At 38.0% G+C, this 19857-nt stretch overlaps 1 protein-coding gene and 1 long non-coding RNA gene across 2 annotated transcripts; both read right to left on the reverse strand.

Moving 5' to 3' along the window:
• Positions 1-1461: 1461 nt before the first annotated feature.
• On the reverse strand, positions 1462-3703 carry LOC131146849 (uncharacterized). Its single transcript, XR_009134479.1, has 3 exons — positions 3289-3703; positions 2980-3138; positions 1462-1651 (listed from the first exon to the last, which is right to left on the reverse strand). It is a non-coding gene; the product is annotated as an uncharacterized LOC131146849 (long non-coding RNA).
• Positions 3704-18449: 14746 nt separating this feature from the next.
• Positions 18450-19400, reverse strand: LOC131146132 (protein PAL OF QUIRKY). The gene is made up of 2 exons (XM_058095487.1): positions 19164-19400; positions 18450-19038 (listed from the first exon to the last, which is right to left on the reverse strand). Exons 1-2 carry the CDS (start codon positions 19318-19320, stop codon positions 18599-18601), a joined length of 597 nt encoding a protein of 198 aa, XP_057951470.1. The 5' UTR covers positions 19321-19400; the 3' UTR covers positions 18450-18598.
• Between the last annotated feature and the right edge of the window lie 457 nt (positions 19401-19857).

Below are 19857 nucleotides of genomic sequence, written 5' to 3' on the forward strand. Positions count from 1 at the left end.
AAATACATAATTTTCATAATTAAATAAACTGTATAATGTTTCTAAAAATACCTAGTATAACATATTTCCCTTACCTAACTACTGGAAAGCCCCTAGGGAATACAAGCCTAACACCCGCAGAGCCTCCTACAAAATACCCTGAAACCAACATATGTCAGAACTAATATCAGTATTTTTCTGCCTATACCATTTCCTATAACTGTCACGAGGCCAAAAAGAGAATAAAAGGCCTTACCCTGAATTTGGGATGAAATCCAATTCTGTTTTCCCAACGATCTGCTCCTGCAGACTTGCAAAGAACTCTACCAGGAGCGTCGTGGTAGCTTCAGATCGTCGATCCGGTGACTGATGGGGCCATCACTTCCGTCTCTCAAAGGATCATACTCTCCAGACAGATGAAGAAAAGGAATTCATGGCTAAGGTACCTTACGTCTCAGCCATTGGAAGTCTCATATACATCATGGTTGGTACTAAACCAGACATTGGTCAAGTAGTGGGTGCTGTCAATAGGTTCATGTCGAATCCAGGAAAGACTCACTAGAAAGCAATGAAGTGGATCTTGAGATATCTACGTGACACTATTGATAAGTGTCTATGTTTTGGTAAAAGAGACTTGAAAATTCAATGGTATGTTGACGCTTATTTTACTGGTGAAATTGATCAACGTAGAAATGTTGGTGAGTCTAAGCCATACCCCTCTCTCTCTCTCTCTCTCTCTCTCTCTCTCTCTCTCTCTCTCTCTCTCGTCGACACCCCAACTTTAACCAGGCCACCCTAAGGAGACTTAGAAAAATAGATAGTTTACGTCAACCCTGAGTTTTGAAACTAAGGCCCTGACCTTTCATTCGAGTCCTCTGAATCTCAATCAAAAAAAGAAAGGGCCATGAAGTTGAGTCTTGCAAAGGTCTAGTCTACACCTTAAGGCCTGTAAGCTAGTTGTTAATCTTTAAAGTTTTGGATTGTCTGTCTTTCGCAATGAGCCTAGGTCTTGTTTTGAGTTTTAAAATATTGAATTCAAAGTCCCAAAGTCTAACTTGGAATCCCATTATTGAAAAGGGTTGTTTCATTTCAGAACCCCGGTTTTTCTTCATAGGTCTAAGATTTCAGTTACTAAACCCAAGAGTTCAATTTCTTCATAATAACTCAAGTCCATTAAACCCAAAATCCGATCTCATCCTTTAAAGTCTGATTTTAATCTTCTAAGAGCTAACTTAGTTAACTAGGTGCTTTTAAATCTCCATGAGTTTGGGATCTTCCAAATTTGGGTTTACGTTTTTAAAACCTCAATTCATTTAAAAAGGGGGTGGTTTCATTTGATGAATAATATATCCTGTTAGTGGGTCAAAATTCAGTCAAAAACAGTCAAACATTTCAGTCAAATCAAGTCAAACTTGGTCGAATTTGGGGCACATACATCATTCATCCAAATAAGCCAAGTGTGCACACATGCACGCACAGGCTTTCAAACATGCAAGAAAGAAAGTGCATATAGAAGAAAGCATATACGGAAATAAATATGAGTGTACAAATTTAAGTTGCAGGAAGAGCAACTCAGGGGTACATAAAAATTACAAAAAATGAATGAAAATACAAAAAATAAAAATGCCTTGCCCTCCATTCTCCAGCCGCCACGTAGATTTTCCACTTTCACCTGTGCACATAAGGGAGAGTCAGCATAGTTAGTTAGCAGCTAAAATCCAAAAATAAAATAAAATAAAAAATAAAATCATGTGGAGAGAATATGATTATTCCCTGACAGTATGCTGGTGGGGAATTCTGTTGGGAGAAGGCCACACTAAGGATTTTGGCGCCAAGAAGATCACCCCACTTTCCTATAAATAGGGAGGTTCCTGGCACTGTAGAAGGCAAGGGGGAGAGCACAGAAACCCTGCGGGAATTGGGAGAGAAAGAAATTAGAAAGAGGGGAGAGAGCACAGAAACCCTATAGGAATTGGGAGAGAAAGAAATTAGAAAAAGGGGGGGGGGGGGGGGGGGGGGGGGGGGGAGAGAAAGCTGAGAAATACCTTGCCAAAATGGGGAGAGAAATAAATTAAGAAGAGAGAGTTAGGTTCTACCGGTTTGAAGAGAGAGGAAAACATATCAGAATACTGTAGAATTTGAGAGTGAGAAGAGAGAACTAGAAAAGTTGAGGGTATCATAGCAGAAAAATTTTGTAGGAACTCGGAGAGAAAAGAGCCCTATAGGAGCAGTAGAATTCAAAAGGAAAAAGAAAGCAGAGGGACAACCACAATTGGACACCAGACAGACATAGGGCTTGGAAAAGAAGAACGGAGGAGCCAAGGACATAGGTAAATCTGAATCCCTCCCTATTCCAATTTAGAACCGTTATATAGTGTGTGCAGGTCCTCATGATTGAATCTCGGGTTTGCGTGTGAGCCTAAGCGTAAGCCTAACAGGGAGCAGACCCGAATATCCTGCCCGAACCCGAATTCGGGTTTTGAGCCTTTGACCCATTGCAACACCCCCAACCCAAAACCTGTTTTGAACGAGGCCCAACTCATGCCTATCTTAACCCCTTGGCCCTTTTCCTGATTCCCAACCCGAAGCCTAACTTTCAAATCCAATACACAGCGCCCATCTTGCTTAAAAAGAAAACCCAAAGCCTAACCTTCAAATCCAATCCATTACCCATTTTTTTAACTAATCAGCCCAGCTTCAAAAACCACTCAAAAGCCCAATTTCCCACACGTGACAGTCACGTGGCTAACTTTGAGTCACTCGAAGTGAGTCACCTGAGTTCCCAACTCACCTGGATTGAATCATATGAGTCAACCCAGGCACCGCTCACCAGGTGGAAACGAGTCCACTCATCGTCCTCCCTAACCTTGAAAAACGAACCCTAATCCTAAGATCACCAACGCGCAACAGTATTTGGAATCGTCACAAACCAGGATCCCAGTATTCAGTCCATAATCACACACACCAAATATCAAACAGAAAAAGAGGAGGAAAGAATACTTATCTGGAGAAGCCAAAAACCCTTTGCTTTTTTGGAGCACCTATTTGTTTTCCTTTGACCATCAGACTGAAGAACGAAATCGAGACCTCAGTCGAACTCATCAAGCAAGAAACTTCGAAGTGAGAACAGAAGGTCGCAGGATTTAGAGTACCTGAATCCTGAAATGGGAAATTTTTGAGAAGCGGATTCGAACCTGAGAGTTCGAAATCACTCGAACGGTGCAAGGGAAAGATAGAGAGAGAGATGGGGAACTGGAAGCAGTATAAACAAAAGGAGGAACAAATCATTTCTTCCCATTCCTCTTTCACCTTCATTCGTGGGTTCCCCTGCTTCAAAACCCAGCACGCATGTCGTGGAAATCAGTGAGAAAACCCTCCTCTGTTTCTTCTTCCTCCTCCTCCTCCTTCTCAATACCCACAAACCATAACCCTAGCTTGAGTGGGTGAGATCGCTCTTTATGTCCATCTCGCCATGAATCGGCTCACCAAGAAGACCAAGACTGCCATTGGTGAAGTTCGCCAAGTTCCCTGCTCAGGACCCGACTGTTGCTAGAGAAGTTGCTGCCAATACCCAGCAAGAATCCTGACATAACCATGATCAGAGATAAAATCAGAGTCGACTTCGTGATGTCATCGCTGGAGTTCGAGCAGATGAGTTCGGATTGGAGCTCATGGAACGGATGAAGGAGGGAAGAGCTAGAGAAAGAAGAGAGAGGTTGGAAATGAGAGAAATGGGAAATTTTTGGCTTAAGTATGGTTGGCTTTGGAGCAATGGGACGCTGACATGTGGCGCCGAACGCTCCACCCGTCAAAGGGTATACACGGTTAAATCTGAGCCGTGCACCTTGTGTTTCTTGGCATGGCCTCAAATTTGGGTCACCGGTAAAAATGAAATTTCACAAACTTTGTCGACGAGGCCATAATTCGTTGACGAAGGTTGAAGGCTTATCGTCAATGAAATTCAGAAACTCGTCGACGAGTGAATGCCGAGAGGTTCAGGAAAAAATTGAAACATCTAGCTCGTCGACGAGGCCATCAACTCGTCAACAAAGCTAGTGGAGAATTCGTCGACGAGGACACCAATTCGTCGACGAATCCACTCGAGCCAAAGGTGCTATAAAAGATATTTTTGGTTACTTTGGGGCCAAGTTTTCCTAAACTCTCTCTCTCACTCTCTCTAGAACTCAAAGCTCTCTCTCTCTCTTTCCTCGATTCCTTCACCATTTGTCACCTAATTCATAAATCCAACGTTACTTCGAGGATCAAAGAAGGATTCTCTATGTTTCTAGCGGATCGAAATCTCTTTTCAAGCGATTTCGGTTTTCGGACTAAAATCGAGGTAAGGCTCGATTTTCATTTCTGATTCAGTATATGTGTAATAGTACAAATTGTAAGCATTTACTATACTGTGGTTTGTAGGTTTTGGTCTCGGTTTGTAGTTTTGGGGACCGTAGAGTTCGTAGTTGGAATTCGGGTTAAAGTAAGGGGATTTTGTTTATATCAATTTATTTTCAAAATCAAGATCGGTAAGCTTGTAGGCTACGATCGTATGTATGTTATGGCTACTTATTTGGGGAAATCTATCAGGTAAAAATATGAGATTTTTGAGTTACAGTTTTTGGAAAAATTTGGGGATTTTGGGTATCATCTCAACTTGGTTTGGAAAATTGTTAGTTATGTTGAAATTGTATTATTGAGGTGATCATAATCCATACTTGCATAAATTGTATACTTGAATTTGTAAATGATATGATTTTTCGTAAACCAAATAAGTGTGGTATGTATGGTTGTATGTATTTGTTCCAGGTATTTGTAAAATAGTTATGTGGCGACTAATTACCGTACGCTGAAATGTATAAGAATGTGAGTTCCAAAATGATTCTAAGGATTTGTAAAATAGCCATGTATCGGTTAACTACTGTGGTCAAGAGTGGCCGGCTCTATATTCGGGGTGTGAAATATCACCAGTATGTTTCGGCTGGTCACCGAAGGGTGTGTTCTACACCGTATGGAACAATGTAATCATTATTGGGCCTGGGTTGTCGTAGCGTAGTTACGTGTGTAGCAATGTAATCGCTGTGAGACTAGGTGGCCGTGTGTAGTTGCGTATGGAGTAATGTAATCACTATTGGGCCTGGGTCGTCGTAGCGTAGTTGCGTGTGTAGCAATGTAATCATTGTAAGATTAGGAGACCTTGTGTAGTTGCGTATAGAACAATGTAATCACTATTGGGTCTGGGTCGTCGCAGCATAATTGCGTGTGTAGCAATGTAATCGCTGTGAAATTAGGTGACCTTGTGTAGTTGCGTATAGAGCAATGTAATCACTATTGGGCCTGGGTCGTCGCAGCATAGTTGCATATGTAGCAATGTAATCGCTATGAGATGAGGTGACCTTGTGTAGTTGCGAACTAGTGTGATTACACTGACCGTATGTTTTGGGTATCTTATGTATTGGAATGGTTTTTGTAAAAATACTGGAACTGTATGTATCTGTATGAAACTGTATGTAAATGTTTCGAATGGTATCGTATTTTATAGTGTTATGAAGCATGTAAAATAACACTGGTATGCCACACACTGATATAACCTGTTTTCTTCCTTACTAAGAGGTGTCTCACCCCGAATGTACGTACAATGTTTTTCAAGTCCTTCAGGTAGCCGTAATTAGCATTCTAGCGTTTGGACGCGAGGGTGTCGTTAGCTACTGCTAGTACCTACTAGGTATGGGTTTTTTGTACCTAGATTGTCGGGATGGTTTTTGTAGACACCTAGGGTATGTTTTGTATTATGGGAATGTATATCCTAACTTGTATAGACTCTGGTATGATACTGTATATGTGTAAAAGACCGTATTTCGCTGTGTATATTTGGATGAGTATGGATGGTTATGTGTATGTATGTGGGCATCCGTTCACCCCACGGGGTCGGACCCTCTTTTGTATCGTATTATGTGTGTCTTAAATTGATACAGGGACATGTTAGGTTACTTTATTCACACTTAGGACCCACCTGCGGGTTTGGGGCGTGACATCAGCGATCTAACTATGCTTTGGGTGTCAGTCACACGATCTAAACTTCCTTGGGATTGTCTAGATCATGCGGAAACACGGATCCTCGAGCACTGGTTTCCTCCACTTATCCCTTAACGCGTGGCAGCCCACTCACCTCTCATTCAAAATTCTTTATGTGGCCTCTTGGTACCCGTTGGATCTCCGCTCCACGTCAACGATTGCGATCGATACATGTCGCCATGATATGCTCCATTCACAAGGTGCCACATGTGTTGGTCTTGACCCAGACCTTAAACCAGGTTGACCCGAGGTTGACTGGTTCATGTCTCTGAACCAGTGGGTCCATCAACTGATATATAACCGGTTCGACTTCAATAAATTCACAACAAATCCAAATAAATACAATAAAATCCATAAAATTTGGGAAAATTCATAAAATATCCAGAAAAATAAGAAAAATCCATAAACATTTTTGAAATTCTAGGAAAAGTGATTCTGATCATTCGTGCTATGCTTTCTCTTATACACCCTCACACACGTACACTTATATTCATGCACGCCCACACTCGTTCATGCGAACTCACACACTCACACATATGCATATATACACACACTTCCACACACTCTCTCTCATACACATACACCCAAATCTATATACATGCATAGACGTGTGTGCCACTTCACACCTACGCATTCATGCATGTATTCGTGTACACTCGCGTGCACATGCATATACATGCATGCAATTTCACACGTACACATGCACGCACCCAATCATGCAGCACACATGTTCACACACGTACTCATTCATGCATGTACCCGATCATGCGCGCACACACATTCATACACATGCACATCCATGCACGCACAAGCATACAGGTGCACATGCATGCACGCACACACGTTCATACATGTGCACCTCCATGCACACACACACATTCATGCACGTGCTCATTCATGCATGCACGCACATTAATGCACGTGCACATCCATGCACGCACATTCATGCATGTGCTCATGCATCCATGCACCCACATTCATGCACGTGCTTATTCATGCATGCACACACATTCATGCACGTGTTCATTCATGCATGCACACACATTCATACACGTGCACATCCATGTATGCACACACGTTCATGCACGTGCTCATTCATGCATGCACGCACATTCATGCATGTGCTCATTCATGCTCAAACATGCATCATGCATCATTCATGCACTCTAACATACACTTGAACACACAAACTCACGTAGAAGGCAACATGTGTTGTATAGTCTCGACCAAGACCTTAAACTGATTTTCCCCCGGACTGGTCAACATTTGACCAGTTCATCGTTCCCAAAATCGGTTCATGCCGGTTTTCTCCATTCCACTTGTATATTATTATTTAGATATCTAGAAAATTCATTAAAAAAAATCACAAAATTCTTTGAAAATCCCAAAAAATATTTTCATACTTTGATTTCCATGGTTTTTATTTTGTGCTATTTTGAAGTTCGGGAAAAACCACAAAAAAACTCACAGAAAATGTTTTCACACTTAAAAAAATCACAAAAATATTTTTAGGCCCAGAAAATCATTTCCATCCCGAACAAATTCCAAAAACCTTCCGGAATAGTAATTTTCTACTTAGAAAAATCTACAGATTTCAAAACCCCCAGGAGCATATTTTTGTACCTTATTTTCTTGATTTTCCTTCCCAATGATTGCAACAAAGGGCATGGACTCTTTAGAGTATTGGATTGCCCCGGTTCTAAGAGAATACTTATTTAGTATTTTATTTTTTTCGATTTTTAAAAAGGAGTAATTTTGAAAGGCTTATTAGATTTATTTTTGGGATAATTTTTGATTAATTTGGTACCGTTCGTAAGAATGAGCACGTAGGGAGTGTTAATACCTTCCCCTCGCGTAACTGAACTCCCGAACCCAATTTTGGTGATGCAGACCGATTTTACCCCTAATGGGGTAACAATCAAGTGTTCTAACCCCACTTCAAAAGGTTAGTAGTAACTTCAACACACATTATTTTTTCATGAAAATCTTTTTCAAAATCAGACATCCACTTTTTCCAGTTCGCAACCGCACCCCCATTTTTGTAGAGTAGTTTCTCTGGCCGGGTATGGGATGTCGCGATCTCTCTCTCTCTCTCTCTCTCTCTCTCTCTCTCTCTCTCTCTCTCTCTCTCTCTCTCTCTCTCTCTCTCTCTACATTGAGATTCAGTTAACGGTGACAAAACGAATTAACGGGTCGGATTAAAATGAGTCATAAATAGGTCAGGATTAGATGGGGTTGGATTCGGGTTGACCCGTTTATTAATGGGTGACCACTATGTAATCTCAAACATGCCCGTTTAATAAACAAGTCATAAATAGGTCACCCATTTAAAAAATATATATAATTTATTTATTTTAAAAAAATTTAAACATTTCATATAAAATGACATATTTAAAAAAAAATACTCTTTCATTTTATTTTTAAAAGTGTCACCCATGGTATGATCTGATTTGAACCCGCCTAACATGTTTAAACATTTCATACACGTGCACATGCATGCACGCACACACGTTCATACACGTGCACCTCCATGCACGCACACACATTCATGCACGTGCTCATTCATGCATGCACGCACATTAATGCACGTGCACATCCATGCACGCACATTCATGCATGTGCTCATGCATCCATGCACCCACATTCATGCACGCGCTTATTGATGCATGCACACACATTCATGCACGTGCTCATTCATGCATGCACACACATTCATACACGTGCACATCCATGCATGCACACACGTTCATGCACGTGCTCATTCATGCATGCACGCACATTCATGCACATGCTCATTCATGCTCACACATGCATCATGCATCATTCATGCATTCTAACATACACTTGAACACACAAACTCACGCAGAAGGCAACACGTGTTGTATAGTATCGACCAAAACCTTAAACTGGTTTTTCCCCGGACTAGTCAACATTTGACCGATTCATCGTTCTCGGAACTAGTTCACGCCGGTTTTCTCCATTCCATTTGTCTATTATTATTTAGATATCTAGAAAATTCATAAAAAAAAAAAAAAAAATCTCAAAATTCTCTGAAAATCCCAAAAAATATTTTCATACTTTGATTTTCATGGTTTTTATTTTGTGCTATTTTAAAGTTCGGAAAAAACACAAAAAACTCACAGAAAATGTTTTCACACTTAGAAAAATCGCAAAAATATTTTTAGGCCTAGAAAATCATTTCCATCCTGAACAAATTCCAAAAACCTTCCGAAATAGTAATTTTCTACTTAGAAAAATCTATAGATTTCAAAACCCCCGAAAGTGTATTTTGTACCTTATTTTCTTGATTTTCCTTCCCAATGATTGCAACAAAGGGCATGGACTCTTCAGAGTATTGGATTGCCCCGGTTTTGAGAGAATACCTATATAGTATTTCTTTCTTTCGATTTTTAAAGAGGAGAAATTTTGAAAGGCTTATTAGATTTATTTTTGAGATAATTTTTGATTAATTTGGTACCGTTCGTAAGAATGAGCTCGTAGGGGGTGCTAATACCTTTCCCTCGCGTAACCAAACTCCTGAACCCGACTCTAGTGACGCAGATCGATTTTACCCATAACGGGGTAGTAATTAAGTGTTCTAACCGCACTTTAAAAGGTTAGTGGCGACTCCATCACATATTATTTTTTCACGAAAATCTTTTTCAAAATCACACATTCGCTTTTCCCAGTTCGCAGCCGCACCCCTATTTTTACCAGAGTGGTTTCTTTGGTCGGGTCCGGGATGTCGCGACATCTCTCTCTCTCTCTCTCTCTCTCTCTCTCTCTCTCTCTCTCTCTCTCTCTACATTGAGATTTAGTTAAGGGTGACAAAACGAATTAACGGATCGAATTAAGACGGGTCATAAATAGGTCAGGATTAAATAGGGTCGGATTCGGGTTGACCCGTTTATTAACGGGAGACTACTATGTAATCTCAAACATGCCCGTTTAATAAACAAGTCATAAATAGGTCACCCATTTAAAATATATATATAATTTATTTATTTTAAAAAAATTTAAACATTTCATATAAAATGACATATTTAAAAAAAAATACTCTTTCATTTTATTTTTAAAAGTGTCACCCATGAGATGATCTGATTTGAACCCGCCTAACATGTTTAATAAATGAATTAGATTCGAATTGACTTATTTATAAACGGATCAACTTATATTAAATTTAAATTCAATTTAAACAAAAGAATCATGAATTGCCTCCCCTATAAGATATGAGGAAAACAGCCGACAACAGCTCAACCTCAGCTCTCTAATTAAAGTATTCTTTGCTTCTCTCTTTTTTGTTGTCCCACATCGGACAAGTGGAAGAAGGGATAATCTTTCTATAAATGTCCTTGTTGGGCCTACACTGACGTGATCTAAAGTAAATTGCGCTTTAAATGTACCGTTGGCCAAGCTTAAAAGTTTTAGCAAGTCTAGGCTTAAGGAGTGACTTAATTTTTGTAATTAAAAATTTTAAAAATCAAGAATAACTAAACCGAACTGGTTAACCAGTGGATTAAGGTTTTTCTTTTTCTTTTTCTTTTTTCCTTTAACCAATTGTTTGTGTTCATTTTTGCTTTGAAGTTTTTACAAACCAAATAATTAGATTCGGTTGTCAGTTTAAGCCATAATCAATCTGAATAAAATCGAGTTTAGTCATAGTTAGCATTCTTGTCCATATGGTATGATATGTGTTATATAGAACTTTCTTTTTAATTTTAATGGTATCCTGCAATCTAGCTACCTTGTTCTCAGTTATCAACTCCTCCTCCTCGATAATTTTATTTTCAAATTATACTATATTTCTCTCTTCAAACTCCACCATCTAATTCTCTTATATTATTTAATGTCACTTTTTTCTTTCATTTTTTTTTTTTTTTTTGTATAGATATATAATACTAACATTTTATGTTGTGTCATCAAGTTTTCGCATGGAATCACCTAATAATCCTCACATGTTAAATGATCTTCCTTTTGGTTAGGAAAAAAATTTATTAAACTTTCATGTTGTCCACTTTTAAAGATTACTAAATGTTCTTCTCTTTTCTTAAAGCATATATTCGTTATAACAGGAACATGACATGAGGAAATCTAAAATCATTCGACCAGGTTCATTATTATTTCCATACTCATGGCTTCCATATAACCTCTAAAATCATTTCACCGAGTTCCTTTCTTGTGTGGCCATTCAAATCAACTTGAATGTTCTTTCTACTCCTAGTATTTTTACAATTCTATCACCTATTCTTTTATCATCTATCACATTATTTTTTAGGCATTTGCCTATAATGTTTCTGATTTCATTTTTTTTTATTTTTCTTTTCTAGTTTTCTAAATTTAAAGCCTAATTTTTTGATTTCTCTAACTTTTTGCTCTACCCCACTCATTTTCTTGGGAGCATATTATATTAATTTTTTTCTTATCATTTTATCAACTAACTTCATGTTTTCCCAATAAGTGTCCGAATGTTCCAAGATGCTAATTTAACTCCACTTTTCCATACTAACTTCTTAACCATCTCTCATCTAGAAGGAATAGCATACTATTAAAGATTTCCTAATTTATAATTATTGTTAGTTTAATTTTTACTAATAATAAAAATTCAAATGCCTCTATAGCTTGCAAGTCATAACTTTTCTACTAAGAAAAAGCTAAAAAGGCTATAACACTCAAAATCATGGTTTTGAAATCTAGACTGTACCCGAGTGGTCCAACCCATTCGAACTGATTCGAATGGGCCAAAGAACCTTGTTTTAGCAAATCAATATCATCTCCATAACCTTCTACTTGTACAATGTGTATACTGAAAAAGAAAAAATAGGTGGGATGTTTCAATGGGAATTAAACTCTCGACTAGGGGTGAGCATATAATTCAAGGAAACCCAAATTAACTGACCAATTTTGGTTGTTTTGGTTTGGTCAAGAAACAGGGTTGGTTCGGTTTGGTTACGATTTTACCAATTTTTGGTTAATTTATGTTAATAGGAATTTTAATTCGGTTAACTTAATTAATAATTAATTAAAATTTAAATATAATCGGGATGGGGGAAAGGCAGGAGGCCAGTGTAAAACCTGCTGTTGTCTCAAAAGGTGCAGATTCTTAACTGGAATCAGTGTAAAATAAAGTTTCTCAACAAGAAACACAATTCTCTTACTCCTGCACAGCACGCATATATATATATATATATATATAAGCATACCTTTTTTGAAATTTACTTTCAAGTTAAGAATCTATAGTTGTCCATGTTTTCCATATTGGCAATATCACACATAGCTCAGGACTATGACGATATGACCCACTCAACACTTGGCCTGAGGCTCTTTGACAATAACTATAACCAAGGGAATATAGTCAGAATTAGGTAACATTGTAAAATGTAATTTCTACTCTTACAGTTCAATAACAAATTTAATTAATAGATGAGCTGCTTAATTAAGCTATAATTGGTAAAAAATTTACAATTTTATGTTGTTTTTAATAATTAATTTCAAAATATTTCAGTTAAATTTGGATAACTGAATTACCTTTTTGAGTAATTCGGTTGGGTCGATTCAATGAGCTTTTTTTGTTCGATCGGTTCGGTTAACAGAAATTATTAACTGAAAATTTCGATTAATTTAGTTAATTAACTGAATTTGACCGAACTAACCGTTTGCTCACCCCTACTCGTGACGCAAGGGAAAGAGAGACATGCATTTACCTCTAAGCTAACTGTGTTTCTAAGATATAATTAAACCAACATATTTATAAATGGTATATATCTCAATACATAATATAAATTGCAATCCTCAAATGCATAAATGTGTGTATATCATATTTTGTACATACATTTTTTTAAAATTTTTCAAAAATAACCAAATAATCCTTAATGTATGATCCTTATATTGGATTTGGATAAATTTGGGGGAAAAAAAAATGAAATAGAAATTTGTAGCGATCCTAAAAAAAAAATTAAATTTTTTTTAAAAAATATTATTAAAATAAATTAAAATTAATTAATTAATTAATATTATTAATTAAGTAATATAATATTAATAATATGATATTATATATATTAGAACCTCAAGGATCTTGAGATCCGTTAGGAAGAAGAAAAAGCAGAGAGGCAGCAGCGCCGTTCTCCTCCATCCCCTCTTTCCCACTTTTCTCAATCTCGTTTCCAATATTCGGCCAACGATTAGAAATTTGAAAATATCGTTGGGCTCTGTTCGTTGCCACTGATGCTTCTATTGGAGCGAATCTGTCGTGGGAGCGGTGTAGGTGTATCTCCTGAGGTAAGGTCAATTTCCACAATTAATTACTTCAATTTCTCTTAAACTATAAGTCCAATTAACGAATGGAAATTGTCAGGAGATTCGTGGGGAGATTCTCTACAATCTAACCAGAGCGGGTTTTCGAATTGAAGTTTCGAGGTACCAATCTTAAATCGAGGGTAAGTTTAATAATTTAGACTTTATTAGGGTATTTAGGGTATTCAAAGTTTAGGGGAATTTTAGGGAAAGTTACTCTATTGATTGTGATAAGTAATGTAGTGAAATTTTAATTTCAGGATTTCAAGGATTTTGAATGCCGTGGGGCGTAGGTCGAGGTTTTAGTAGATTTTTTTTTAGGAATTAGGTAAGGAGATTAAGTTAAGTCAAGATTTTTATTTAATTTGAACCGATTAAATTAATATATTTATTTAAGAATTTGAAGGTTATTTCGAAAATCAACCATTCAAAATAGATTTTACAAACTTAGGATATATGGTATGGTATTTTGAATAGAAACGAACGGTGGAAAGTTTGGTTGTTTATATGGTTATGTTTAAATGTTAAAATCGTGTGGTCGATGATTATTTGGTAGGATTTATTGTTTAACTGGATTTGAGATTGTTTGCGAAATACTGAATTGTTTGTGAAATACTGGAATTGTTGTGAAAAATACTAGAATTACTTGTGAATAATGCAGGAATTTGGTATGAGGGCCAAGGGCCGAGTTTTAATTGACAGCTCTACGCCGAGTTATATTTTGTGGCTAAGGGTCAGGTTTTTGGAATAATAGGAAATATATGTAAAATGATGTTTTAAATAATATTTTCTATAATCTAAATTGCATGATATGCGTTAAAAACCCTGGGGACCAATGTATTGTGAGCACAGTACCGTTGCTAAAGATTTATTATGTGGCCGTGTGCGCCCACACCTGTGTTGAGAGGTGTAGGGTGGCCTTCTCCGATTTGCCTATGCGAGGTGAATGCACGCCCTGGGTGAGGGCAATTAGACCAGCAGTTGGAGCTGCGTATACCCACGGAGCATTTTAGCGGAGAGTATAGATGACTATTGTTTGAGTGGATCTCCTAGGACTTTAGTCTAGCTTTCGGGCCGCACAACCCGTGTCATGGGAGAAGTAAATGACGTGTTTGTCACAGGGAGTGTCTTATATGCTTATCTGTTAATTTATGTGAATACAAATAATTAATAAAATAATTTCGAGAGCTTGCTGAGAAAAGCGAGTGCCCTAGTAGCAGTAATGGTATTAGAGCAGAGGGAAACTACTTGTATGTGTGGGTAATCTTTTCTATCCTCGACTAATTGTGTATGTGTGTGTTTGTAAAATAAGAATATTTTCATAAATGTGTTTATCTACTTAGTGAACTGGTTATTTTCTGTACACTAAATGCATGCTGGTCACACACTGACATTAACTTAGTCTTTCCCTTACTGAACTGTGTCTCACCCCTACTTTAACTGTCTTTTCAGGAAATCCAAGAGATTGGGTCTAACAGTTTAGAGGAGTCGGGCTAGTGGTATAAATTTTATGTAGGTAGTGCGTAAATAGAGATTTTATTTTTGTTTAGTTTTATAAGATCTAATTATGTGAAAATGGATATATTTGTGTATAAAGATAATTAGAACTATGGTAATGGAATTTGAGGATTTTGTATTTTATTTTCACTGCATATATGTGTTTTATGTATGATGAATAAGGTATTAGGTACTCAGACTGTAAGAACCCGAACTGTGATAACTAGATTTAAATATTAAAAGAGGGGCAAAGTTGGAATTTACTAGGCTTCATTGACGAAGCCAGATTTCGTCGACGAAGTGTGTGCTTTTCTTGTCGACGAAATTCAGAGCCTCGTTGACGAGAAAAAACCGAGAGGTCTAGGAATTTGGAAATATCAGACTTCGTCGACGAGGCCACCGATTCGTCGACGAAATCAGTGTAAGATTCGTCGACGAAGGTTCCATTTCGTCGACGAAATTGGGCCGAGTCAAAGGGCTATAAAAGGACAATTCTATTACTTCTTCATTAAGTAAACTCAATCTCATCTCTCTCACTCTCTCTCTCTCTAAACTCTACTCTCTCTCTCTTTCTCTAGATTTCTTCGCTGATCGTTGATAGAATTGGGAAACGGAAGTTACCACGAGGATCGTGGAAGGATTCTTTACAACTTCTACGGATCGGAATCTCGTTTCGGAGGTTTTTGGGTTTTGGCGAAAAATCGAGGTAAGGCTCGGTTTTCATTTATGGTCTAGTAGTTTTGTAGAGGAGGTCTTGTGAGTATATTTTGTACTGTGATTTGTAGGTTTTGGAACTCGGTTAACTGTGTAGGAGCCTTGGAGTTTGGGTTTTGTTATACAGGGTTAAGGAATGGGCAAACTGTGTTATATTGATTATTTTTGAAATCGGACTCGGTGGAACTGTTGTCCACGGTCCTGTGTATGTTTTAACTACTCGTTTGGGGGGATCTAATGGGGAAAACTATAGGTTTTTCATTATTACAGTTTTGGGAAAAAGGGGGCAACGGTCCGAATCCCGGGTTTTGTTGAAAATCGAGTATGTGTGATTTATACTGTGATATTAGGATAACTGTGCCTTGACTTTGTTTAAATTGTATTTGTTTGGAAAACCATTATTTAAATTACCAAATGAGTGTGGTTTGTTTGATTATATGAGCATGCATGTGTGTGTGATATGCGAAATTACTGATGGGACCGCGATTCCAATGATTCTAGGGACTGAGAGTGACCGGCTCTATATTCGAGGACGTGTGTTTATCGCTTGCAACGTAGGCAAGAGTGACTGGCTCTATATCCGAGGGCGTGAGCCTATCCAGGCAGATCAGGCCGAAGGGTGTGGATCTACCAGTTAGCGCCGGTACGATGCCATGGGAGTCGAGGACTAGCCATGTGCCGGTGGCGCCGTGATTCGCGGGTTGGCTACGGGCCAATGCCGGAATGCCAGACCGACTTTGGGCCGAAGGGTGTGACGACACCATGATTGCTGATCATGTGTTGTGTGTGTATGTATGCACTGTGTAAATTAGAATTGGATTTGCATTTAACTGCGTGTATGTTGTATCATGATAACACTCAAATGCTACACACCGATATAACCTGTGTTCTTCTTTACTGAGAGGTGTCTCACCCCTACTGTACGTACATTTTTATAGGTCCTTCGAGTAACCGGAACTAGCGTCCTGGTGTGGGAAGCGTAGTGGTCGGTGTACTGCATTAGCGCTTGGGTAAGTGTTAGGACTATAGTTTTGTTGGTTGCCATTTTGAGTTGTAATTGGGCACCCAGTTTGTACATTTGGATAAAGTTGTGTTTGGCTCGTATATAGACTCTGGTATGGTACTACATATGTTGATATAGAATGACTTTTTTTGCTGCGTATATGATTGTGGTTGGATGTGTTTAGGGTGCCTGGAAACCCCACGGGATCGAATCCTCATCCATTGTACTGTATCTGTGAAAATTTGTATGATACAGAGACAAGTTAAATTACATTTTCACCCTTGAGCTCCATTTTGGGGTTCGGGGCGTGACACAGACGTCACTAAAGTAGCACTCTGAGCCTACGTGGCGGGTCGAGATTGTTACAAAATTTGTGTTCATTATTAAGTTTAATTCATGTTCATAAAAATTCAAATATATGGAGATATAACACAAAAACTTGAAGTGTTTTAATTGAATCAAATAAATTTTGTTTTACACTATATTTAATTACTTCTAATAATAATATTATCATCACCACACCATTAAATTCTCTTGGTAACATACTAGTAAAAGACAAAGACTTCCACTAAGATTTAACAAAAAATTAATAATCTCGCCTAAGTTTCAAGAATTATAGGAGCCTCCCATGAGATTTGTCACTCAATAAGACACAAACATTCCCTTATATTTTGTAAAAAATAAGTCACTTTTTAGGAAAGATTGTGTCTTTTTGACTAACCTAAAAAAAATTTGTGACATTTTTAAAACTAAAAATCTTTTTACCAAATCTCAGAAAAGGTGAAACACACACACACACACACACACACACTATATATATATATATATATATATATATATGTATATATATATATATATATCTTTAGTTTGACCATCAAGTTGATCCACTGGTTCAATTGGCTCAACTGACCTAGTGGCTCTACTGAGTCGGTCACAATCCATGTTTAAAACCATGCTCAAAATAATAGTTAACAATTTTTTTTTAAAAAAAAAAACTATAAATTTTGGAGCTTCCAAACTATCCACACCCAAATTAGTGAAATAAAATAAATATAACATAATATTTTTTTATAAATTTTTTTTTATGCAATTTAAAATATTCAACATAATTTAAAAGAAAATTAACATTTTTTTGGTCAAATTTCATGAAAAATATTAATATTTTTTGCCCATTATCTATTTTCTTTATATTTTCACAAACTCATATTTAACAAAACAAAACGTAATATTGAATCCTCACAATTTTAGTTATGGTTCTCTCACCTTTAAAAATAAATAAATAAATAAAATTCTCTTCCCTAGTGGACCAAATTTCCACCTCCCACAACGACCACAGCGCCTTGACGTCCGGACAACTTGGCCAAATTGCCCAATTGTGCCAAGTGGATAACAATTATACCATTTAATTAATTTTTGTCTCTAACGGCAATTATTTAATTTTGAATCTGAATTCCATTCCACAAAGGGAGCTCCTAATGCAATTATTAAACATAGAATTTTCTTTGCTTCTCATCTCCGTTCACAACCTGCAACCAAATAATCAAGACAAACTTAGGTCAATAATTTAATACCACAAAAAAAAAAGTAATATTATAATAAGTCACGGGAATCTCATACGTGCCGAGAATACGATTCATGGGCCAAAGAAAAAAAAACCCACCATTTAATTTTTCAAAAAGTAACTATATGGAACACAAATTTCATTTACGCTTAGTGGCAAAATTTTGAAATGAATGGAGATAACGGAACCCTAACGGCACATGGGATGTCCGTTGCGCATTGGCAAAGTACGACGATTAGCGGAACCCTAACGGCAAAAAATATTTTCGCAAACACATGGAAGAGGAAGAGGAAGAGGAAGAGGAAGAGGAAGGTCAAGGGAAAACCATGGCCGTGTCAAAAAAAAAATAATCCTCACTTCCTCAGAAAACTATTACAGTCTAATTACACAAGGAACTTCACTCGATCTGTGTTTTGATTTGTGTTTTATGATGTTCATATGGTCTCTACGTATTTCTTTTTGTGTATGAAATTAAGGGTTTATTATAGTTGCATCCGGTTCCAGTAGGGCCAAAAATAGGGGGAGCCGAGGTAGGGGCTTCCTCGCGCAAAGGGAGGATGGTGAGGGACGCCGACGGCGCCGTTCTGGTTCTGAATGGCGATGGGAAACCCGACAGGCGGCGAGCAGGTCTGCTTGGCTAACGGGTACGACGGCGGCGCCTTGAGTGGGCGGTGATCGAAAACGGAGGCGGCCGACGCGGGAGGAGAGACTACTTTGAGAGATTTGGGCGGCGAAAGAATGGCTATGATCTTGAGAGGAACCCCTGAAGAAGAAGAAGCAGCAGCGCGATCATATTCCTCGATGAGATTCGCGAGGTCTTCGTCGGACGTGACGGAGACCAAAGTGTCGAGATCTTCCGTCGGCAGCTTACACCTCAAACTCACCGAGGATCCGCACAACTCCCCCAGCTTCACCAACAGCTCTGTAACCATCGATTGATTCAAAGATTAAACTTTGTTCAAATTAACTCCTCCATAATTGGGGAAAACACTTAAAACAGAATCTAATAAAGGAAGAATCTGTTTATAAATGAATCAACGGGCGAACCTGCAAAGGAGATAGAGCGGCCGACATTAAGGACTCTGGTGTGCCCGCCGACGTAACGGAGCTTGCCGTCGGTGGAGCGAGGCCGGATCTGGCCGCCATAGCTGTATAGGAACTTGATTGTGCCGCTATCCTTCTTCGATTCTTCAATTGCAACCATCTCGGAGAGAGGGAGAGGGAGGGAGAGGGAGAGAGCTGCTGGCTTGAGGGCTCTGGGGTTCAAACCCTGGGGAGTTGGGTTAGGGTGTATTTATAGATAGAAGATGGGGACAGTAAAGGGAAGAAAAGTGGGGAGTAAGGGTTATACGCGGAAAAGTCAGTTGGAGACGGACCACCTGCCATATTGACCCGGACCTGGACCGGCTCTTATTCGGATATTCCATTTTTTACACGGTATAAGGACCAATTGGAAAATAATAAGAAACTACAAAATCAATTGACTTCACTTAGTCTATTATTTAAATGTGAGATATGTAATAAGTGAACTATCGTTTTTAATGTTTATTTTTCCATTATTTTTCTATAATATATTTTAATAATTTTTTCTCTTGAAGTCACACAACTAATAAGACTGGACTCTTAAGAAAAATACTATATAATTTATATATTAATTGATATATTAGAATTAATTAATGAGACGGCTAACTTTTTGGTATGATATATTCGGTGTATTATTCTTAATGTATTAGTCAATACG

Source organism: Malania oleifera, chromosome 13 (genome assembly GCF_029873635.1).
Source record: "Malania oleifera isolate guangnan ecotype guangnan chromosome 13, ASM2987363v1, whole genome shotgun sequence".
NCBI classification, from domain to species: Eukaryota; Viridiplantae; Streptophyta; class Magnoliopsida; order Santalales; family Ximeniaceae; genus Malania; species Malania oleifera.

Coding starts and splice junctions, on each gene's coding strand:
- LOC131146132 (XM_058095487.1), bottom strand. CDS start 19,320: ATGGTTGCAATTGAAGAATCGAAGAAGGATAGCGGCACAATCAAGTTC. Junction 19,039..19,163: donor CCGCTCTATCTCCTTTGCAG/GTTCGCCCGTTG, acceptor CGATGGTTACAG/AGCTGTTGGTGAAGCTGGGG.